Source organism: Microcaecilia unicolor, chromosome 3 (genome assembly GCF_901765095.1).
Source record: "Microcaecilia unicolor chromosome 3, aMicUni1.1, whole genome shotgun sequence".
NCBI lineage: Eukaryota > Metazoa > Chordata > Amphibia > Gymnophiona > Siphonopidae > Microcaecilia > Microcaecilia unicolor.
In genome coordinates, this window is record NC_044033.1 from 174,347,198 (window position 1) to 174,371,659 (window position 24,462).

Consider the following 24,462-nt stretch of genomic DNA (forward strand, 5'->3'; position numbering starts at 1 on the left):
TTCTCTCCCCCCCCCCCCCCGCCCCCGAGAAACTTCCATTTGATAGGATAACATGGCAGAGTTCTTAAAGGAGCAGGAGAGCTCATAAAAGACATGACAAATAAACATGCATATATGCATATATAAGGGCATGATGCATTCACCCATTCCCAGGAACGATGTAGGAGAAATGAGAGGAAAGAAAAAAAATATACTGAGCCTCCATGCACTTTATGAGGCTGCATCCTTGCGATCCATGCCTCAAATAGCTGTATCTTGTAGCTGCCAAAGAACATTGCACACACTGGATCCCATCGGTCAATACTGCCTTGCAGCATGTGATGTTAGATATTAGGGGGGGGGGGGGCAGGCTGGCTCAAAAACAATCGTTCTCAGCCTATTCCTGGAGGCATACCTCATGGGTCCGGTTTAAAGGAGACTTTGCAGGGAACATGGATGAGATATATCTACAGATCCTGGAGATCCAGTATATACAAATCAACCTCATACATATTTGTTAAAGATGCCCTGAAAACCTAACTGGTTAGGTGTACCTCCAGTACAGGGCAGGGAACCAGTGTTGCCAATTAGATCCAGATTTGCCTGACAGGTTTGATCCAGTCCTGGCCTTACCCCACTGCATGTAGGGACTTGTGGTCCTGATTTCCCCATTGGATTCCCTAAGAAAAGTAAGGCTACAAGCAGGGGCCAGACCTTATGGTGGGAGAGGGCCAGAGCCTGAGGTTGGGGGGCACATTTTGAGTGCCGCCCCGCCACTGCCCCCCCCCCCCCCCACGCTTGGCCTCCTCACCCCCGCCCGCCTCTCCTCGCAAAGTTTGCAACGCAAATACCTTTGCTGGCGGGGGTCCCCAACCTTCTTCAGTGCCATTCTCCAGTGCAGCTACGTTTGCTGCCCTGCTCTTCTTTCTTCTTGCTCCTCCTGTGCACGCTGACGCTCCTTCTCAGTTTCATGTAAAGGAGCATCAGCGTGCACAGGAGGAGCAGGAAAAAAGAAGAGCAGGGCAGCGAACGCGGCTGCGCCGGAGACTGGCGCTGAAGAAGGCTTCGGCTGGCGGGGGTTGGGGACCCCCACTAGCCAAACCAGAGGCCCAGACGAAATTTGTCAGGCAAATCTGGATTTAGTTGGCAACTCTAACCCAGGGCTGGTGTTAGGGGGATGCAAACAGAGCAACTGCCTTGGGCTTCCGGGCCACAGTGGGCCCCGAGCCTGTCTGACACTGAAGGTGGCACAGCCTGCTAGTGGGTATTGGATGTCCCCCTCTCTCATTTCTGCCCTGGGCCCAGCATGTCTAACATCGGCCCTGTGGGAGCCACTACTTAAAGAATTCCAATCCTTCAAGGTGCATTTTCCATTGGTAAATGCACAAAGGCTTCTGCTTACTGATTGCTCTTTGAAACAGCCCATAGTACCTACGGGATGCCATTGTTCTTTCAATGTGGCAACTGGTAGTGTTTTTGCCAATCATTCTCCAAGTGAGATTGTTTCAGCGTTCCCAACAGATCCTGCTGCAACTTCAAATGCTTCTGAACTCAAAAGAAACTGTGTGTGTTTCAGGGTGAAGGAAGCAGTCTGAGTGGCTGATTTCAGAAAAAATATAATAGTCTGCAGGGACTGTTTCTGTAAAATTAGCAGCTGTTATTCCCCTGCCTACCAGTTCCCACGTCAGCAGTGCCTTGCTCTCCTTCTCCACACCTCATCCATAGCAGGTGTTGAAACTGCAAATTTAAACAGAGTGGAAAAGGAAACAGAATGTAATGTAGGAGAGAGACAACCAATGCAGGACGAGAAAAGAATGGGCAAAGGGAAGGATCAGAACAGATTAAATACAGGAAGGGAAAAGAGAAGGCAGGAGAGAGATTCAAAGAAAAATGCAAAAACGAACTGAAAAGACAAGAGAACAGATGTAAATCTTAAACAATAAAGAGAAACAGAGAGACCAGTCATGGGATAAATTAGAAAAAACATAGAGGTGTGAAGCAGAATAGAATAAAATTCAACCAAACTGAACTTCACATGATAAAATACAAAATTCGAATGGATCAGAAAGAGGAACAGATTGTACAGACATTTCTCAGAGAGGTGCAATAGCTATCAACATGGAGGATCTTCTAACATTGCATTCACCGTGGTAAAGGCCCTCCCCGGGAAGTCTGATCCTGCCCTAGCTGAAAGGAGATCGCATTCGTTGCTGCATTTGGGGGATATGCCTGGGACTCATGGCAGACAGTGAGGATGACAATGCACAGATCGGAAGAGCTGAATGTGGGTGCAATGATCAGCAGATGGGAACCTATTGGTCCTCTTGCATCAGACAGCAGAGAGCCTGCAGGGTAAAAAGCTACAGACGTTTATTTACAGCAATAGGAAGAGCCATTGTGCAGACCTTGACTGGCGAAGTCCTCAAGTGCGCAGAGAAAAGGCGATAAGGCTTTCAGCTTCACTCCCTAAACAACAGCACTGAAAAGGGTCAATTTCGTCAGCACTGTTTCAAATACAGTCAGGGTCTGGGGGTTGTTAGAAACCTCAGGCACCCTCCACCTGGGAAAGGAGGGAAGAGGAGCATGACAGAAAGCAGTACAAAAGTGCCCCTATTGTAAATGGCTTTTTCCTCCAGTAGCGGCATCACTTTTCAGTTGTCCGCTGTGCTTACTTACATCAAAGGATGACAAAATTAATAAAACGGAGCAGAGCAATGGCCCTCTTTTACTGCCCTTATGAGGCAAAACAGTTGCCGAGGCAGAAGGTGGCCAGGAGGACGATGCGGCTGCAGGTTTTGTGGCTAGAACGATTCCACGTGACCTTTCTCCTCCTCCTCTAACATCTTTTCCACCTAATTCTTTTTTTGTCTCCAGTGGGAAATCCAGTCGGAGCTTCACAGTTCATCTTCATCCAGTTTGGCAAGTCTGGCAGTGGGGAGAGGGCTTTCGTCATCCTGCGGGGAAGCCCCCGGCGTCCTCATATAGTCTGGTGATTCGAAACTGCTTTCACTTGGCTTCTGCTGGGAAAAACACACACAAAAAAAAAAATGGGAGGGAGAGAGAAGGAAGGAGGAGTAAATTTATGTAAAAGCATTCCAATAAAAAATGGCTCTGCATAGTCTAGTGGGAGGGCTGAGATGAATTTCATTCCCAACCTGGGCTTCTTCCCTTGCTCTGAGGAAATCTAAAAACATAGTAACATAGGGGCTGATGCACAAAACAGCACGTTACAGCTGACGACAGCACATGGGGTTCCCACAAAAATATTGCCGTGTGATCAGTGGCTTAGCTAGGGGGGGACGCCAGGGGAGCGGCCGCTCCCTCAAACGGACTTCCGCCAGTGCCAATTTTTTACTCAATGTGTTGCCTTTAAAATGTGCGCCAGTGCTGGCGGGTCTGCTCTCGTGCCACTCTCGCTCCCCCCGTGCCTTCAACCTGGCTCCGCTTCTGCGCGTGATGCAGAAATCAATGAGCTTGCAAATCCGCAGCTTATTGCAAATGTCACCCTTCTTATCAGTACCTGAGCCGTGATTAGCTCAGGTATTGACAGAAAAGGTGACATTAAAAAAAAGTGCCCACAGTCTGCAGTGGCCCTGATTTAGCTCCCCTCCTGCTCAACTCGCTGCATCCTCAATATTAAAGTCCCAATGGGACCGGCTCTGGCACTGGGATCAGCCAGCTTCCCTCTCACTCCCCAACCAGCATCTGTTTTCCACTGAGCAGGGCTAGTCTGCCATATAAGGGCATTTCTTCCTTATATTGCAAACTGTCCTTCCCCCCCCCCCATGGAGGCAGTCTGCAATATAACCGTGTTGGGCAAGGGCTGCCATTTTGTAGATGACAGCCCCGGAGACAGGAGCGAGTGAGCATCGTTCCTGACTCCTTTAAAGTATTTGAGTCTAGGGGGAGCTTGGAAAAGGGAACCAGGTTGGATAATTTTGGCAGAATAGATAGGACTGTGGCTGATGCCAACCGCGGAGGCTCTATGCCAGCCTAAGCCCCGCGGTGGACATCAGCACAAAGCTCAGCACGCTGCGGGGTAGCTTAATCAGCTATTTAGCATCTTTTATAATATGCTGTGAGTTGTCATGGCAGCACAGAAACCTTTAAGCATACAGCGGCCATTAACAAGCAGGCAAACTGCTCGGTAAGGTCATGCTGTAGCTGGTGGCAGTTTTCTAAATCGGCCCCACAGTAAGTAGCAGGTAAGGTGTATCCTATTTTCCAGCAACTAGAGATCCTACTCTAACACCTATGCTCAAAAGTTCACAATAGAAATTTGCTTATATGGTAGACAGGGCCTGTCTGGTGCATCCCAGGATGCACTGCATATGGAGGGCACCACCATTTTGCAGATGACAGCGCCCGGTGGCAGGAGCGAGTGGGCATCTGGGAAACTGGATATACATTTATAGTCATGCATAGAGGCAGAGTCAGGGCTGACCCCATCCCCCACTCCTGCAATGGAACTGGAGGGCTTCAGTGAGGGTGTGGTTATACTCACTCTGGCTATGGTTTTGCTTTGTGTGATTCCACTGGAGATCTGTATGGGCTGCACCTTCTCTGGACTGCTGGGGAAGTTGAGGTGTATGTGTGCAGGGGTCAGGGCTCGTGGGCTCAAGATGACATCAGGGTTGATGCTCTGGTTCTGTGCTGAGTGATTCTGAGGCCAGAAAGGGAACAAAGCACAGGGGGATGAAACAAACTGAGCCATTGCAAGTAATTCCCATTCAACTCTGGGGAGCACCCATTGAAGTAGAAGAGCTGACTACTACATAAGAACAGCCATGCTGGGTCAGACCAATAGTTCATCTAGCCCAAAATCCTGATTCTAACAGTGGCCGAGCCAGATCACAAATACCTGGCTGAAAACCAAAAAGTACCAACATTCCATGCTACCAATCCCGGGGCAAGCAGTGGCTTCCCCCATGTCCATCTCAATAACAGACTATGGACTTTTCCTCCCATACCTTTTTCAAATCCAGATAGGCTAACCACTGTTACCACATCCTCCGGAAGCGAGTTTCAAAGCTTAACTATTCTTTGAGTGAAAAAATATTTCCTCCTATTTGTCTTTAAAGTATTTCCATGTAATTTCATTGAGTGTCCCCTGGTCTTTGTCCTTTATGAAAGAGCGAAAAATCGATTCACTTTCACCCGTTCTACACCACTCAAGATTTTATAGACCTCAATCATATCCTCCCTCAGCTGTCTTTTTTCCAAGCTGAAGAGCCCTAACTGCTTTAGCCTTTCCCCATATGGGAGGACTTCCATCCCTTTTATCATTTTAGTCCAGTCCAGTTCAAGTTTTACAGGTTGCTGGCTCCTGTCATTGGCAGTTCAGTTCACATTTGAATGGCTGTCTGTGCCGTGCTTTCCAATTTCCACAGCAGCAATCGCTTTGATGTCGCTAGACTGGAGTGCAGAAGCAGAAAGATACCAATTTTCAGCTTCCATGCAAAGCCTGTGGTCCTGCAGGTATTTTGTACTTATAGGCCTGCATGCTAATTTTCAAAGGGAAAATCCCTTCAGAGTTTTGGACAAGTTCTCCTGGCAGAAACTGCAGATGTAAACAAACTCTCTGCCAGGAAGTACATGGGGTGGGGGGAGAAGGTATTTAAATAAATAACCCACACACATTCTTTCTTCATACAGTCCCAGCATTGCCCCTTTTTCTTGCATGGGGGGTGGGGGGGGGGGGGTGGAGAGGCTGAGGTAATATTCTATTCTGCCTTTTAGTGTGGCAGTTTACTTCAGATTTTGCCACGCTAATCTTACTCCTCATGTAGTAAGACCTTTTTTTTTCATGCGGAAACCACTGAACTAATGGCTAGTTTGGTCGGCATACAAAACGCATTCAAATCCACCCAAATCAGAAAATGCTCCTGATACCAAAAACCATGCTAGCACAGTTTTTCACTTCCTCTTTAGTGCTGAATCTTTACTACAGCCCTGAGCGCTAGCAAAATGGTCTTCTGGTGTGAATTGCAACACTTCATTTAAGATATTCCTGGTTATAAAAGATCCTTGGTGACTTAAGTGTGTTTCAAATAGGGCTGTACCGAATATTCGTATTGTATTCGATTTGGCCCTGAATGCATTATTCGTATTCGGCCAAATAAACAGCACTGGCTTCCCATAGCAGAAAGACTCAGGTTCAAACCAGCTTGTTTAGTTTTTCAAATCTTACAGGTTTCACCTCTGAACTGTTGACTAAGACCACTTCGCTACGTTTGGTCCAGTCTAACAGACTAAAAGAACAACAGATGCTAGTGTCACCGTTTCAAAGGACAATTCGAAATCAGAAGATTTTCAGCTCTCTATTCCCTGTACTTGGAGTTAAAATATGGAACTGTCTACCTATTGCCATCAGAACAGAAAACAGCTACCTTAGCTTCAGGAAGAGGCTAAAAACTTTTCTTTTCCCAAAGACTGCTTCAAAACAGTCCATCATAACCTCTACCTCCTAGTATCATCCATTATCCTTTCCTTAATGTTTTTGGTCTCATGCATTACACCAATGGTCTCTAATGTTCCTCATACCTCATGCTAACACTATTTGCTTTTGCCTCACCTAGAATGTAAACTGCACTGAACTCTGGAAAGGGGATATTAGCGGTATACAAGAATTGATTTGATTTGTATTTGGTATTCAGCTGAATAATATTTTTCATTATTTGTATTCGGCCAAATAGTAAATGGTAGCTCATGTGGGGCCTGGGCCTGAACATCCCCATCCTTCCTCCCTGCTTCTCCAATCCACCTTCTGGTCAGGAGGCAGAAGTGATGTCCACTCACTTCTGCCTCTGGTGCCATTCTGAAAAGTGTCTGTACCTGACTCTTAGTGTCAGAACATACCATTAGGGGTCAGCCTACCAAATAAGGAAGCATGTCTTTATTTGGCAGGCTAACCTCAAGCGGTACAATCCGACATACCGCTAGGGGTCAAGCACTGCCATTTTCAAGATGGTGGCATACAAAGAAAATGCTGCTGGACACTTCCTGGAACCACACAAATATTGTTGGTCTACAAGGTGCTGCAGGTTTGAAAGGCTCTCTGGTTGAAAAAAAAGGAGGAAAATCTTTTCTTTTTTCTTCCCCAGTCAATACATGAGCCAGTCCCTGTCCAGTATTCGAGATTGGCTTAAACACTGACAGAAAAAAAGACTTCTGCATGATACAGAAAACAGTAGCATTATATTGTGGCAGTGTGTGCTGCCTTGTCTATCAGTGTACATTCTTTAACACTATGGTAATTTGCATGTTTACTGCATCAGCATTACAGCCAATGGTACTAAGTCATCTGGACTACTGCAATGCATTTTACGCTGGTTGCAAAGAACAAATCATCAAGAAACTTCAAACTGCCCAGAATACCGCAGTCAGACTTATATTTGGCAAAACAAAATACGAAAGTGCAAAACCACTAAGAGAGAAACTACACTGGCTCCCACTTAAAGAATGTACCACGTTCAAGATCTGCACGATTGTTCATAAAATCATCTAAGGCGAAGCCCCGTCATACACGATAGACCTCGTGGACCTCCCACCCAGAAACGCTAAAAGATCAGCCCGCACTTTTCTTAATCTACACTTTCCCAACTGCAAAGGACTAAAATATAGACTAACACATGCATCCAGATTTTCCTACATGGCCACCCAGCTGTGGAATGCACCACCAAAACAACTGAAAACAATCAACGAGATAACCAACTTTCGCAAATCTTTGAAAACATCTCTCTTCAACAAAGCCTACCACGAAAATCCATAACCAACTACAACTCTCCCACACTCCACCCTTATTCTGACTGTCTTCTATATAACTGCTGATTATATCGTCTTAACATCTTTGTAACACCAAATGTATCCTTTGTACCCTGAAATGGCAACATTACAGGTCTTTGTAAGCCACATTGAGCCTGCAAATAGGTGGGAAAATGTGGGATACAAGTGCAATAAATAATAATAATATGTTAGCAAGCAGTGCACAATTCTAACACACAGCTTATTACAGTGACCCCTGGTGGGGGTAATTTTCAAGGGTACTTATTCAATGAGTAAATACCGGTTTATGTATAGAAAATCTCTTTGAAAATTTTCCCCAAAATACCTGTACTGGTTAACAGAGTTTGGAATGAGGTCACATTCATTTTGATAAACCCTGTTGGGTCACCAGATTATAATGAATGGGTTCAGCCAGCCTAGGTTTTCCCAGCACAACATCTATGGACTTGTTTCGGTAAAGGAAGAACTACCCACTTATGTCTGGTATGAGCAACAAGGAATGGATCTCCTTCTTTGGACCCTGCTAGAGTCTTTTCCTGCCACCATAGGAGATAGGATGCTGGGCTTGAAGGACCTTTGGTTTGACCCAGTGTGGCACAATTTACATTCTTAAGAACAAGGCTATAAATAGAACCAAGCCCGACTCAGCCTGTCCCGGGGCCTAGAGAGGGCTTTACCTGATTCACATGTTGTCTGTTGTCAGGCCTGTTCGGACTGGGCAGGTAGAGGGAGGGCAGAGATGCATTGTAGTGCTTCAGGTTAGGCACCTTGTTCCTGTCCATGGAGGCGGAAGAATGAGGTCTCATGCTGGAGAAAGCGGTGGTCTGGCTACTGGTTATTCGCCCCAGGCTGTTTGATTTGCTCTCTCGCCGTTGGTACTCAATAGGAGACTGCAGCGCTAACATAGGAGTGTGACACTCTAGTGAGTAATAGAACAGCCCCAACAGAGATACGCGCATGCACAGTCAGACACACACACGGAAAGAGTCACATGTTTTCCAGTTATTAATGGAGATATTTCGTTATTAATGAATACCAAGGTCAGTAGTCAGTGGCAGGAGCGTAGCCAGACCTTGATTTGGGAGGGGGTCAGAGCCAAAGGTGAGGGGGCACATTTTGGTCAACGCCCCCTCCGCTACCTCGTCGCCCCCCTCTGCCACTCACTGCTGCCGCTGTATCATCTTAGCTAGTGGGGATCCCCAACCCCCGCCAGCTGAAGCACCACCGCCACAAATACATTGGCTGGCGGGGGTCCCCAACCCTCACCAGCTGAAGACTTCATCCAGTGCTGGTCTCCGGCGCTGCCTCATTGCCTGCCCTGCTCTCTCTTCCCCTCATATCTGGCAAGCTCTGTTTCGTGAAAATGAGCATGCTCAATTTCACTAAAAGGAGTGTGCCCAACATGAGGGGAAGAGAGAGAAGGGCAGGCAATGCGGCGCCACCACAGACCAGCGCTGGACGAAGTCTTCAGCTGGCGGGGGCCCAGAGCAAATTTGGGGGAACCTAGGCCACTGGTCAGTGGTGAGGCTGCTGTTAACTTTAAACACGAAACTTGCATGTTTTAAAGCTATGGGGTTCGATATTCAAAGCGATTTAGGCTCTGGCCAGTTTAATCACTTGTGCGGGGTTATCCAGTTAAGTGCCACTGAATAACACCACAGACAGCACTGAATATCCGGAAATAACATATCGTAATTTTTCTAATAATAGACCACCTATTATAATCCCCCCCCCCCACACACACACACACACGCACACTTCAGGACTGATAAACCCTGTACATTTAGTTTAAAATAGAAAACCTAGTTTCCCCTAAAAATCACCCACCCCAGAATTCAGGCATCAGGTATCACTGGAAATTTTTTCTCCTCCACCAATCCTATCCGCGATGACCAGCACCTCTCTCCTCCACCCTCCTCCTGCCATGACTGGATTTCTCTTCTTACCTCTTCTCCTGGCTGACACAGACACCAAGGTAATGGCACTTGGCTGTTGTGGGGCTCAAGGCCCAGCACTGGTGACAGTATGAGCTGGGAGAAAAGGTAAGAAGAGAAATCCAGTCATCAAGGGAGGGTGAGGGTGGGGGGTGGAGGATAGAAATGCCAGTCATGATGGGGGGGGGGGGGGGAGAGAGAAATGTTGGACACCACCAGGGATGAGAAGAGGAGGGGAGAGGAGAAAAACATATCTTGCAACACTAATTTAATTTCAGGCTTCCTAAACTCCAGAAAAAAACATGTTTCTAATGATTGCCTGGGCATTTATTAGAAAAAAAATACAGGATGTATTTTCAGCAGCACCTGTATAAACGCCAGTATTGAAAATCCATGTACAATTAAGGAAGTTGTATGTTTAAAGTGTACCTGACTTTTACCTGTAAGCACTTGGAGATATAACATATACATTCTGCACTGCACATATAGATTTTTGGCCCACTCAAATTATTCTCATTTTTTAAACGTATAACTTAGGCCGTGTTCTGAAGAAAATGGTCAAAGTTATATCTAGAGCTACAGCAAATCCTATATAATAATTTGCACCTCCGTTTCATTGCTGTCTGGCTGCCTGGGTTCGTAACATCTCATGATGTCAGCCAGCCTCCAGCGTTCCATTCTTCCTCACTGCCCCGCCCTCGCGTCAAAACGTAATGATGTCAGAGGGTGGAACAGTGAGAGGGAAGGGAACGCTGGAGGCGAGCTGACGTCAGGATGCTACCAACAGAAAGGAAGCCAGCCAGGTCAGCCAGAAAATGATGAGGTACAAAGGAAGAGAGAATCGCGGCACATCGAGGGGAGGGAAGGACAGAGCAGAGCAGAATCGATGGACATGGATGGGATGGGATGAGAGGAGAGGATAGGAGAGAAGAGAATTGCGGGACACGGATTGGAGGGCAGGGAAGAGGAGAATCGCTGGACATGGAGAAGAGGGGAGGGCAGGGGAGAGACAAAAAATTGCTTACAAGACAGCCTTTCTAGGGCCCATTTCATTGTTGAGGAAACGGGTTGGGTTCCACTAGTATTAAATAAAAATGCATTTTTGCAGTCAGTGAGTGACACTGTTGACTATTTTTGAATATCAACCTCACTATGTTTAATCTAATGGGAAATTTTAGTCTATTTTTTAAGATTTAAGAACATAACAGAAGAATATAAGGATTTCCATACTGGGACAGACCGAAGGTCCTTCAAGCCCAGTATCCCATTTCCAACAGTGGCCTATCCAGGTCACAAGTACCTGGCAAGATCCCAGAACAGTAAAACAGATTTTATGCTGCTTATCGTAGAATATGCAGTGGATTTTCCCAAGTCCATCTTAATAATGTCTTATGAACTTTTCTTTTACGAAATTATCCAAACTGTTTTAAAACCCTGCTTTTATCACATTCTTTGGCAATGAATTCCAGAGTTTAATTACTCGTTGAGTGAAGAAATATTTTCTCTGATTCATTTTAAATTTACTACTTAGTACGTTTCTTTGCATGCCCCCTAGTCCTAGTATTTTTGGAAAGCGTGATTCATGTCTACCCGTTCCACTCTACTCATTTTATAGACCTCTGTCATATCTCCCCTCAGCCTTCTCTTCTCCAAGCTGAAGAGCCCTAGATGCTTCAGCCTTTCCTCATAGGGAAGTCGTCCCATCCCCTTTATCATTTTCATCGCCCTTCTCTGAACCTTTTCTAATTCCACTAAATCTTTTTTGAGATGCGGTGACCAGAACTGCACACAGTATTCAAGGTGCGATTGTACCACGGAGTGATACAAGGAATTATAACATTCTCAGTTTTGTTTTCCATTCCTTTCCTAATGATTCCTAACATTCTATTTCCTTTCTTAGCTGCCGCTGCACATTGAGCAGAGGGTTTCAAAGTATCATCAACTATGATACCTAGATCCTTTTCCTTGATGGTGACTCCTAATATGGAACCTTGCATCACGTAACTATGGTTTGGGTTCCTCTTTCCCACATGTATCATTTTGCACTTGTTCACATTAAAAGTCATCTGCCATTTGGATGCCCAGTCTCCCACTTTCGCAAGATCCTCTAGCAATTTTTCACAATCCTCTTGCAATTTAACAACTTTGAATAACTTTGTGTCAACAGCAAATGCAATTACCTCACTAGTTATTCCCATCTCTAGATAATTTATAAATGTGTTAAAAAAGCAGCAGTCCCAGCACAGACCCCTGGGAAACCCCACCATCTAACCTTCTCCATTGAGAATACTGATTATTTAACCCTACTCTCTGTTTTCTTTCTTTTAACCAGTTTTAAATCCACAATAGGACATTGCCTCCTATCCCATGACTTTCTGATTTCCGACCTTTCTGATTTCCTTGGGAATCTTATTTTGTCAAATGTAAATCTTTCATGAGGCACTTTGTCAAATGCCTTTTAAAATTCCAGATACACAATATCGACTGGCTCACCTTTATTCAAATGCTTTGTCAACCCTTTCAAAGATATGTAGTAGATTGGTGAGGCAAGATTTCTCTTGAGAAAATCCATGTTGGCTTTGTCTCATTAATCTGTGCTTATGTATATGGTCTGTAATTTTGTTCTTTATAATAGTCTGTACCATTTTGCCCAGCACTGACGTCATCAGTCTATAATTTCCTGGATCACCTCTGGAACCTTTTTTAAAAATCGGCATTACATTGGCCACCCTCCAATCTTCCGGTACCATGCTTGATTTTAAAGATAAATTACATATTACTAACGATAGTTCTGCAAGTTCATTTTTCATTTCTATCAGTACTCTGGGATGTATACCATTCGATCTAGATGATTTGCTAATCTTCAATTTGTCAAATTGCTCCATTATACTTCCATGTTTACAAAGATTTGTTTCAGTTTCTCTGACTCATCAGCAGCAAATACCATTTTGGGCAACGGTATCTTTCCCACATCTTCCTTGGTGAAGACCAAAGCTAAGAATTCATTTAATCTCTCCACTATGGCCTTGTCTTCCCTGATTGCCCCTTTTATCCCTCGGTCATCTAGCAGTCCAACTGATTCTTTTGTCGGTTTCTTGCTTCTAATATACTTAAGAAAAGTTATTATTCTGTGTTTTTGCCTCCAAAGCAATCTTCTTTTCAAAGTCTCTCTTTGCCTTCCTTATCAGCACTTTGCATTTGACTTGTCATTCCTTATGCTGTTTCCTATTATTTTCAGTGGAATCCTTCTTCCATTTTCTGAATGATTTTCTTTTAGCTCTAATAGCTTCCTTCACCTCACTTTTTAACCATGCTGGCTGTCGTTTGCCCTTCCTTTCTCCTTTTTTAATACATTGAATATGTCTGGTCTGGGCTTCCAGGATGGTATTTTTGAACAGCATTCACCCCTGATGTAAATTTTTAGCATGCCAAATGGTTAGCATGGCGATAATCGGGCATTGATGCATACTGCCTGGTTACCATGGGAGCTCTTACCACCACCCACTGAGGTGGTGGTAAGAGCTCCCATGGTAACCCAGCAGTAACTGGGCAGCATGCATCGATGCCCGATTACCGCCACGCTAACCATTTGGCAAGCGCTTGACCTGGAACTACTACTGGCGGCTGTGTTGGGTCGGCGGTAGTCCCAGAATAGCAAGTGGTAAGCCCGTGTTGAGCTTACTGCCGCTCTGAAAAAGGGCCCCTAAATGATGCTCACAGTTACGTGTGCAATTGCGTGTGTAGTTATACAGTAGTATCACTTATATATATTACTTAATTGGTCCTTGACTGGTGCTTAATTGATGATAACTATCAGTAATAGGCCTTAACTAGCACTAATTGTCGCTAATTTGCAGTTATACGTGTAAATGACTCTATTCTATTGTTATGTTAAAGCTCAATGCCCATTATTTGTATTCGGCCGAATAATATGTTTCATTATTCATATTCGGCCAAATAGTAAAATATGCTATTCGGTACAGTTCTATAGCATACAGTAATTATGAAAGTTTTTCTTTTGAAACGCTGATGGAGCCTTATAACTTTGCTGTATTTTGTTCTCTTCTCTTATGTCTGTGATAGATATGAGCCAACAAAAAAAGCACAATGGGCTCTCAAGAAAAGGCACAAGTGTGCTTTATTAATGACTCGACACGGGCTGTGTTTCAGCGTAAAACAACGCCTGCCTCAGGCCCCACTGGCAGGAATGCAGTTGGAGGACTCCTGCTCACCTTATAGAATGCTGCCATTACTATGCCTTTGGCTAGCAAAGAGAATGCGTACTTAACCTAGTATTCTATAAGGGCAGTTCCACGTAGAACTGCCGTTTATAGAATTCACGTTAGGGCATATCATCCCGGCACTTAACTGGGCAACCTTTATATGTGTCTAGTTGGCCTCCCTACCTAAGCAACTTTTTAAAACGCTCTTAAAATCTAAATCAGCTAATGTGAAGGCAATATGACAAGGGCCTACTTCCCAGACTAAAACAGGTTTTAGTCTTCTTAGGATCAGCACAAAGATATAGAAATACTAGAAAAGAGGCCCGTTTCTGACACAAATGAAACGGGCGCTAACAAGGTTTTCCTTTGAATGTGTATGTTTGAGAGAGTGACTGTGTGAGAGAGTGAGTCTGGGTGCGAGTGTGTCTGTGATAGAGTGTGTGCGTGAGAATGAGAGTGTGTGCAACTGCGTATGTGAGACACAGTGAGTGTGAGACAGATTGTGCTTCACACAGATACAGTGTGTGTGAGAGAGTGTATGTGAGACAGATAGAGTGTGAGAGTATGTGTGCGATACACAGACTCTCTGTGAGACCGAGAGAGTGGGTGAGAGTGTCTGTGTCATACAGTGTGAGACAGAGTGTGTGAGAGACAGTGTGTGTGAGTGAAAGACACTGTCACACACACACACTCTGTCTCACAGTCAGAGATACCTCCCCCCTCTGCTCTCAGGCCCCTCCCCCCTCTCTCTCTGGTCTCAGGCCCCCCTGCCCCCTCCCTCTCTTGTCTCAGGACTCCTCTGAGGTCTCAGGACCCCTCCCCCCCTCCCTGGTGTCAGTACCCTCTCCCTCCCCCCTCTGGTCTCAGGACCCACACCCCCCCTTTCTGGTTTCTGGACTCCCCCTCTGGTCTGTGGACCCCCATCCACCCCTCTCTGGTCTCTGGACCCCCCCCCCCCCCCCCCCCCCCCCGTGCAGAAGCATGCTTTTCGAGTCATTTAATAAGAACCAAACTCATCTTACTGTTTCTTTGAACTGTGTGGCGTTGGCTCTGAAAATAGCCTTTGGGTTTATAAGAGAATCAAGCAAGACGCACAGCGTCACTTTTTCTTAGGCACCCCCTTTGCGGCCTTTTTGGCTTTGGTTTTGGCAGCCTTTGCTGGGCTTTTCTTCACCTTTGGTTTTACTGCTTTAGCCGGGCTGTTAGCTATTTTCTTGTGTTTTTCTGCTTTCGTTTTTTTGGGGTGCTTGGCAATTTTTTTGGTGGCTGCTGCTGACGGTTTCTTGGGTCTCTTCGGACTCTCTTTCACTCCCACCAATGCCTCCTTTTTCTGCTTCTTCACGGCCGGTTTCTTTTTTTTTTTTTTTGGAGCCCTGTTCTTCTTGCTCTCCGGCTGCTTCTTGAAGGAGGCCGAAGCTCTGCTGCCCTTGCTCTGCAGGAGGGCGCCCTTACTCACCAGGTTCTTGACGGCCTGCTTCAAGCAAGTATTGTGTTTCTCCATGTTGTTGCCCGATGCCGCCAGAGCCTTCTTCAGGTCAGCCAGGGACATGCCGCTGTGCTCCTTTGAAGCTGAAATGGCCTTCACGCTTTTTCCGCTCCAGCCAGCTTCTTCACCTTTTGTTGGCCGCACTGTAGCCGCCGTTGGTGCAACAGCTAATGCTGTTGCCGCTGGAGCGGTTTCTGCCATTCCTTTCGTTCTGAGAGGGAGAGAGGTGCGGAGGCTGGCAAGTGGAAACTCTACATTCTTCAATTCCGTTGCTGTGTATCGTGCTCCTTTGTTCTGGTTGGTCACAGCTGCTTGTGACGTACCAGGAAGTACTGACGTCAGTCCATGGGATGGATAGCACGTATGCCTCAAGGTTAGTGCCATGCAGTCAGCTTCACAACTTTGGAGGTGCTTTTTATTATATAGGATGACAGCAAGCAAAGGCCACACAGCTTAACCAGTCTGCATATTCACTCCAACTACTAAGCTCTAATGGTGTAGCCAAGGGTAGGCCCAGGCCCACCCACTTTGGGCTCAGGCACACCCAGTAGCAGCACACCTATGATGTGGCTGGCAGGGATCCCCAAGCCCCACCAGCTGAAAACTCTCAACAACTCTCCCTCCCTGCATACCTTGTAAATAGCAGATCTTCGCCTGCAGCGACTGATACATACTGCTCGCACCGGCCCCACAGCCTTCCCTCTGATTTATTCCCACCTATGCAGAAACAGGAAGTTCCATCAGAGGGAAGGTTGTAGGGCCAACATAAGCAGTGTGTATTAGTTGCCGCTTGCTGCCTGTGAAAATCTGCTATTTAAAAGGTATGCAGGGGAGATGGGGGGGATGTTTGAGAGACCATATGGCATGCAGGCGACAGAAGGAGACCAAATCACTTGTAGGACAAGGCGGAGTTTTTCTGCCCACCCACCATGGGCCCAGGCCCACGCAAAATTGGGTGCCTGGCTATGCCCCTGCTAAGCTCTACAAATCCCTTCCTCTCCCTCAGATATCTGCTGTGCTTGGGTCTTTGGAAAGTTTCTAGCTCAGTATCGTGCAAGAACCAAACCCCTGACTGGCCTCCCTAAAAAGAAGGCTACTACACACCATTTCCTGGTCACAAAAATGTGAAGTGGCCTTCCAACCATTAAACACTACTGCTCCACTACTAACTGCACCAGACTATAAACAAAGATTTGTAGTAAAGACTGGTGAACCCACTCTTGGCATTAGAGCTGAACTGAATAAAGCAGAGAGTAAAGAACACCACACTGTGTACTCACGTCACAAACTCTTGGACAGAGACGTGGCCCGTGCTACCACTGAGAGGAATGTCTAACTATAATGTGGGTTTTTAGAAAGCCGCAATCGTATCTCTCCGGATGAGATTTTACTGTCATCACAGACCACAATCTGTTAGTTTGACTTAAGTGAGTCTCAGGAGCGAAATTTTCAGCACTGGAGACTGGTTTTGCAGGCTGTACAACCCAACCTAAGGCTGTGAGCATGCCAATGCAGACAGACTATCCAGAAAAGATAAATAGGACTGTTCTGAGAATGGGTTGCAGAAACCTAACCAACAGTCCAAACAGAACCCAGTTCAGAGTCTCATTTTAAGGAACCGAGGGGAGATTTGTGAAGAAACAGGGGTTCTTTATAGATACCAATGCTCCTTGATTGTCTGCAGTGTTATTTTCTCCTGTAAAATATATCCAGTCAATGTTCAGCCAGCAGTGGTCAATGTTTCTTTAAATGCCATGACATTCGATGTTGGCCCCTAACTGTCACTGAATATCTGGATCTAGGATGCCTGACTGGATTTACCCAGATATTGCTGATATTCAGGGTCAATACCCGGATAGTTATTAAGCATTATTGCTCTCCTAAATTAACTGGATCATAATCCAGGTACTGCTACTGTTAAATCCTAGCTCTGACCTAACTCCACCCCTGAACTGTCGCAGCCCTAACCAGATCTGGATATGTGCCGCTGAATATTTGGGTTTGGCCCAGTCAGCACAATTTAAAGGGAGCAGGAACCTCTCCTGCCCAGTTAATCCTTTTAATTATTGATCTCTGTTTCTTACAGATGTTAAGCACCCCAGTAAGTGGCAGCCATACAGTACTGTATTCTGCAGCCATTTGGGTGTCAAAAGTGAAGGAGTTAATGCCCCATGTTCACCTGATAGCTGAAACAGGTCAGTAAAAAAGGTTACAGTTGCTGAGAACCTTTTGAAAAGAGACAAGACTGAGAGAGTCACTGTTGTGAAGAAAAATACTCAACAGGAAGATCTAACGGTGATTTTGTCTCAGCCTCTCAGCAGGGCCACCGAGAGACTGAGCCAGGCCCAGGGTAGAGCTGCCCCCCCCTCCCCAGGATCAACCCACCACAGGAACTGCAAATGCCTTGGCTGGCGGGGATCCCGAGGCCCCGCAAGCAGAAGAGGTCTTCCTCCAGTGCTGCTCTTTCCTCTGCCACATTGCCTGTCCTTGTGGCTGCTTTTCACTCACGTTGTGCATGCTTGGTTTCAAAACCGAGCATGCACAGCCAGAGGGCCCAGCAGCCGCTTGGCAGGCAATGCAAGGGGGACCCAGCGCCGGAGTTTTCTCTTTCCTGCTCCTGTCGGGATGCGATCACCCAGGCCCCATCAGGAGCAGGAGAGAGAGAGATACCCTGGTGCTGGGTCCCCTTTGGAGGCCTGGGCCCGGGGAATTTTGCCCTCCCTGCTCCCCCCCCCCCCCCACCCCCCCCCCCCCCCCCCCCCCCTCTCAGCAGCCCTGCCTCTCAGTTCGGCTTGACATTCAGCCCAGACACAGAGCTGGGATGTGTCATGATCTTCAGATCTGACCAAAGGAGGGCACAGGATTAAACTCTGGAAACAAGTTAATGTAAAGCAGTAGTTAGTATTTGTGTGAAATTTTGTTTTCTTTTGGCCTTCTGTTGCATCTTTTAATATGTTTATGTTCATTGTTCATTCTTTTTAATAATAAACTTATTTTATTAGCTTTCTATCTGAAACTGACTGGTGATCCTATAAGTGAGACAATGTACGATCTCATTGTTTTTGAACAAACAGTCTGTGAAAACTATTTTTCCAAATACTTTATGACTGCAAGTTGTAATGAGGTCTCAGTGTACCCAGAAGTCTCTGTGGAATAACTTGTGGGCCAAGTGCAACATTCAGGGCAAGATGGAACCCAGTTGGGGGGAGGTGGTTAGTCAGAGCAGAAGCATATGTGTAGATGCAGACGAAACCTGCACAGTGCTCAAACTCTGCACAGTACTTGCTGAGGCGGCTAAGAGCTTAACTCCGAGTAGGTGCTGATTTGTTATGTGACCATCGTGTAGGTAAATTCCAACTCAAACACAACATTTTATCAACACCACCCTTTTCCACAAGACAATTTCAGCTAAGTTGTTATCTTGCATTTTGTCACAAGATCAGTCAGTGTATGATTTACTTTCTCATGTAAGAATCCATACTAGTGAACTCACAAAGCCTTTCTGAATGTAACTAGCACTTCAAGGGAATTACAAGGAACGTACTGTCTTTGGGTGCATAGAGCTTTTCATAGCTGAACATACTGCAGGTGTGTCCATCGCTTAGACAGATCTTCACGAGCACCCTTCCTTGCCTTGATGCAAATTTTTGTAGTCTTTTTTTCATTTCACTGTCTTCAGGTCTCTTCTCGCTGGGTCTCACCTGGCATCCCATCGGATGCTTGTTTTATCTGATAGCTCCATGTGACATTGTTAGGTCATTCACTTTGTTGAAGGCTGTACAGTTCATTTCAGTTGTGTCTTCCATGATCTTGATCACATGTTATTCCTCACCATCTCATTTCCTGTGCAGCGTAATTGCCTGTCCTGGGCCCATAACCACTCCAGGTTAATAATGTAATACCAACGCCAGTACGTTGAGTTTCAAGCTGGCTACAAATGAGGCACATGACAAACTTGTTCAAACATGACTAGTGAACTGCATGCAATGATCGCCAGAGGCAGGAGCAGGATGCAGGATATCTTTTTATGTCACACAACAAGAAAAAAGCAATTGCTACAGTCTCCTTCTCCTTATAATCTCTCTGTGCCTCAGATCTAATCTTAGCTCTCCACTGACTCTGTGTGACTTTGAACAAGTCACTTTGTCTCCTGCTGCCTCAGTTTACTTAATTCTAATTAAATTAGAATAGTGAAAAAAAGGACATTTTGGCCCTTTTTCTTCTGAAATCTTTCCTGCAGTCCAGGTGCCATGGCCTGCATACCAGATGTGGCTTTACGTATGCCTTTGGCAATACTAGCCTGTAAAATATGTCAGAGTCTTGTTTGGACAAAAAGCAAACAATCCTTATAATAAAATTATTATTTAAATCAAAGTCCTGGTCCTGTCTGCAGAATCAGAGAGTCTTTAGCATTGGAAATACTTACCATTGAGAAAGTTGCGTTGCGTTTCCAGGATCTGGCTAATGTCGGATACCCAGGCCCGGCTGACATCAGCAGTCAACGCCTGCAAGACATATCGGACAACGCTTCTGTCGGCACCACGTGAGGTCAATGCAAATTTGCAGGGATCACCGTCCACACATTCCTCCAAGCCCAAGCAACTGACCTGTAACAGGAAGAAAACATGAAACTCTGGAGGTCAGCAGGAAGCTCCAATCATCAAGGGTAGGCTGGGCTGGCTAATCTTTGTGATGCCTCTGGTGCATCTATGGACTTGTAGTTCTCACAGGCTTGGTGTGTCATTTAGTCATCTTATGCAAGGATGATGGGGGTGGGGGGGGGAGTTGAATTTCATATTTCAAACACAAAAACTTGCTGCTTTATTTTTTTATATTTCTTATTTTAATTCCCATAAAATACAGCAGAGTGTAAGTAAAATACATGTTCCCATGTCACACACCCATGAAAATGAGCAGGTATGAAAACTAGAATGAGAAGAGGTTTTAAGAACATATGTAAACAGATATTAGCCAGTATAATTAAGTTATGACTCTTTCTTGAGGCACTTCAAATCACATGCTTTCTGGGACAGATTTCCACCATCCCCCTAATTCTATATATAACGTTCAAAGTTGCACACACAAATTTGGATGCGCACCCATACTGAGCATGCAAATAAATTGCTTAACGAGCCAATTAGCGCTGATAAGTGGGTGCTAACAATTATCGGTGCTAATTGGAAAGAATTGGAATGCACATGTGTGTCTTTATAGTCGCTATTCTATAAAGATGTGCGTGTAAATTTTTCTGCTTGGATCTGAAGAGGGGGTGTGGCTATGGGAGGGGAATGGGCAGGTCAGGGGTGTTTCTAGAATTTGCGCACACTATTATAGAATTTGGGTGATCCACGCAGGATTTTCGCCAGGGTTTAGTTGGTGTAAATCCTGACACCCAAAATTGAGCGACGATCCCAGTGCTAAGTGGTACCCAACTTTGACTGCTGTTTATAGAATAGTGCTTAGAGAGGTGGGAGAGGGGGGGATATGATAGAGACATTTAAATACCTCAGTGGCGTTAATGTACAGGAGGTGAGCCTTTTTTGAATGAAGGAAAACTCTGGAATGAGAGGGCATAGATTGAACTTAAGAGGAAACAGGCTTAGGAGGAATCTGAGAAAATATCATTTCACGGAAAGGGTGGTGGATGAGTGGAATTGCCTCCTGGCGGGGGTCATGGAGATGAGGACTGTGTCAGAGTTTAAGAAGGTGTGGGACAGGCACATGGGATCTGTTAGGAAAAGGATGAGTTAGTGGTTACTAAGGATGGGCAGACTGGAAGGGCCACTCGGCCCTTATCTACCGTCATGTTTCTATGTTTCCATTTTTTTGGGCACCTAAATTTGGGTGCCATTTATAGAATTGAGTCCCATATGTGATTACAGGGTAGACAAGGAGAGGGCATTTTGAGTTTGTCACCTTGATACTGTATTTGAAGATATAGCCAGGCAGTGAGAAACCTTTCTTTTTATCGATGGGCTCGCTGAAGATGATGATCTGTTCAAATAGGAAGACCCTTCTCTCCTTGCAGCGGGGCAGGAACCCGCTGTCCTGCTCCATCACGTTAAATGTATCCTGTTGAAGCAGTTTCCCCTGAGCTGTGATTTTTCCCTGCATGGAAGGGGAACAGAAGGAAATAAAGCAATGTCACAGCATATAAGAGATCGACTGAGGCCAGCAACGTGGCCAGGTGTTTGTTCTTCAACCATCCTCCCCTAGTAAGGCAAATAAAAGCTATTTAGTGGCTCTCAGCACAGGTGTGTACAAACATACTCCCTCATTCTATAATCTTGGCTCCAAAATGTAAGCGCACTACTGGAGGAGTCAAGAGTCAAATCTGAAAAAATTATGTAATACTCCACTAAACCGTGTCTTAATATATAAGCTTAAACTTAACAGTATTGTTCAGAAGAAAAAGCGTCAGATTTATACTGTGAGCATCATGTTATCTGCTCTTCAAATCGATCATCGGCATTAAAAACCTTCTGGACAAGTATAAGGAGTGGAAGTGCAAAGCTCCTCAAACGACTTCTTCAAAATTATTTTAAATAAATATCCAAACTTAATTTTGGTCCTTGGACCCACGAGTAAATCACCAGAAGACAAGAACAAAGTTAAGTTTGGATATTTATTTAAAATAATTTTGAAGAAGTCGTTTGAGGGGCTTTTGCACTTCCACTCTTCAAACTTGTCCAGAAGGTTTTTAATGCCGATGATCAATTTGAAGAGCAGATAACATGATGCTCACAGTATAAATCTGACGCTTTTCCTTCTGAACAATACTGTTAAGTTTAAGCTTATAAATTAAGACACGGTTTAGTGGAGCATTACATAATTTTTTCAGATTTGATTTCTAAACGTAAGCGCAGGTACCCGCCAAGATTATAGAATACTAGCAGTTATGTGCGTGAACATGACATTCATATGCATAAATGCCAGCTGGGCGCTAAGTAGTATTCTTTAAGCTTAACGAAACTGTGACGGGGTGTACACATGGACAGAGCTTGGGAGGGGCATAGGCGAGTCCTAGACTTAGGCACGAGACTTACAGAATAATATAAGTTATGCACTACAGTGCAACATTTACACACTAACATTTAAGCCTGCCTTTTAAATGGCATAAGTGATGGTGCCCAGAATCTGTATAGAATTTGTGCTCAGCCCCTTTAGAGATTGTGAGCCCTCCAGGGATAAAGAAATACCAAGTGTACCCGAATGTAACTCACCTTGAGCTACTATTGAAAAGGTGTGAGCTAATCCAAATAAATAAGTCCTCCTTTTTCCTTAAAGCACACTCAGTTTCTACTGAAAGTAAATGGAATCTGAAGCTATGGATGTGTTTTGTATGCACCCAAACTACATAAAGAACATAGCCTTCCTTTCCCTAATGGTTAGTGCAGTGAACTTCGATCCTGGGGAACTGGGTTCAATTCCCACTGCAGCTCCTTGTGACTCTGGGCAAGTCACTTAACCCTCCATTGCCCCAGGTATGAATAAGTACCTGTATATACTATGTAAACCACTTTGAATGTAGTTGCAAAAACCACAGAAAGGCAGTAAGTCTAGGACTCGCATACATGCTAGACCTCGTGGACCTTCCTCCCAGAATGCTAAAAGATCTGCCCGTACATTTCTTAATCTACACTTCCCCAACTGTAAAGGATTAAAATACAGACTAACACATGCGACCAGCTTTTCCTACATGAGCACTCAGCTATGGAATGCACTACCAACTAGCTTGAAAATAATTAACGAAATAACTAATTTTCGCAAATCTCTGAAAACCTATCTCTTCAACAAAGCCTACCACGAGAATCCATAGCTTAATTGCAACACTTCAACACTTCACCCTTATTCTGAAAGTCGTCTCTCTATTACTGTCTGCTTAGTTCTTTTTTGTCATCCTTAATCTTTTTGTAATACCAACTGTATCTTTTACCCTGGAATGGAATTGCCATAGCAGGTCTTTGTAAGCCACATTGAGCCTGCAAATAGGTGGGAAAATGTGGGATATAAGTGCAATAAATAAATAAATATATCAAGTCCCATTCCTTTTCTCTTTCTCCTCCAATGCCACTCCTCCTCAACCTTATCCTGCGTAATTAGTTCATGTTTCTCCTTATAGCTAGATCCTTCCCTCTCTCCCACAGAGCCCCTCTCCCACTCATCCTGAATTAGTTGGCTCCTCCTATCATGATACCCCTTATCTACCATCCTTCTTACTACATCCCTCTCCTCCTCCTACTCCACCTAACTTTCATAGCTGGTTCCAAGCCTCCTCCTTCCACGTGCCCCTCCAAATCAGAATAAATGGTACCACCCATCTTACCTAGCTGGCTCCTCCCCTACCTGTCCCTTGCCTTTAGTAGTTGGTTCCCCCTCCAGCTCTGCTTCCTCTTACCTCAAACCCTTGGAGTCGGCCTAGATTCATCATATCGTTGCAGCGCTTTGGAACAAAACACATGACTTCCACAGCCTTCTGCAAAGGGAGAAATAAGGTGATGAGGATGGGGGTAAACAACGCTGTGCAAAGAGTCTAGTACTACCAGATAGTCCATGTTACTGAGGTCAGGCTGAGCCAGTCCTGCTTTTACTCTATCCTAACTGCTTCCAATGGCTCAGCCAGCTCATGATGACCTGGAGTTGTCTGAAAGCCCTATAGCAAGAAAACCTAATTTATTTGAAATGTACATGTTCCTTTAACACTAGACACAAACTGGTTGATATCCAAAGCGAGTTAACCAGCTAGGAACGGTTAACTGACTTGTATGTGGCTGCTCCATACCTTAATGTGCATCCACATTTCAGTAGAGAGCATCAGGCGGCGGCAGCAATTTTCATATCCTGTCAGCTGCAGAGCCTCCTCGCTGCTGCGTCCCACCCCCCTTTTGATGTCACTTCCTGCTTCCGCAAGGGCGGGATGCAGCAGCTATGAGGCTCTGGGATCGCCAGCTGACGGAATATGAAAATTGCTGCCGCTGTCTGCCGCTCTCTACTGAAAACTGGTGGATGTATATCAAGGTATGGGTTGAGGTGGGGTTCCAAGAGCTCTAAACCT

At 45.2% G+C, this 24,462-nt stretch overlaps 1 protein-coding gene across 5 annotated transcripts in view; it reads right to left on the minus strand.

The window, feature by feature from the left end:
- Positions 1–1,048: 1,048 nt before the first annotated feature.
- Positions 1,049–24,462, minus strand: part of ARHGEF25 (Rho guanine nucleotide exchange factor 25) — a 317,210-nt gene continuing 293,796 nt past the window's right edge. For 3 of the 5 annotated variants that reach the window (XM_030196597.1, XM_030196601.1, XM_030196602.1), the window contains 6 exons: positions 23,806–23,883; positions 21,324–21,515; positions 19,834–20,014; positions 8,442–8,662; positions 4,484–4,642; positions 1,049–2,999 (listed from right to left, as the gene is read on the minus strand). In XM_030196597.1, coding sequence (XP_030052457.1) covers positions 2,874–2,999; positions 4,484–4,642; positions 8,442–8,662; positions 19,834–20,014; positions 21,324–21,515; positions 23,806–23,883 — 957 coding nt within the window. In that variant the 3' untranslated portion in view covers positions 1,049–2,873. The remainder of the gene's footprint in view (positions 3,000–4,483; positions 4,643–8,441; positions 8,663–19,833; positions 20,015–21,323; positions 21,516–23,805; positions 23,884–24,462) is intronic. The other 2 variants (XM_030196600.1, XM_030196599.1) reach the window with 2 other exon arrangements.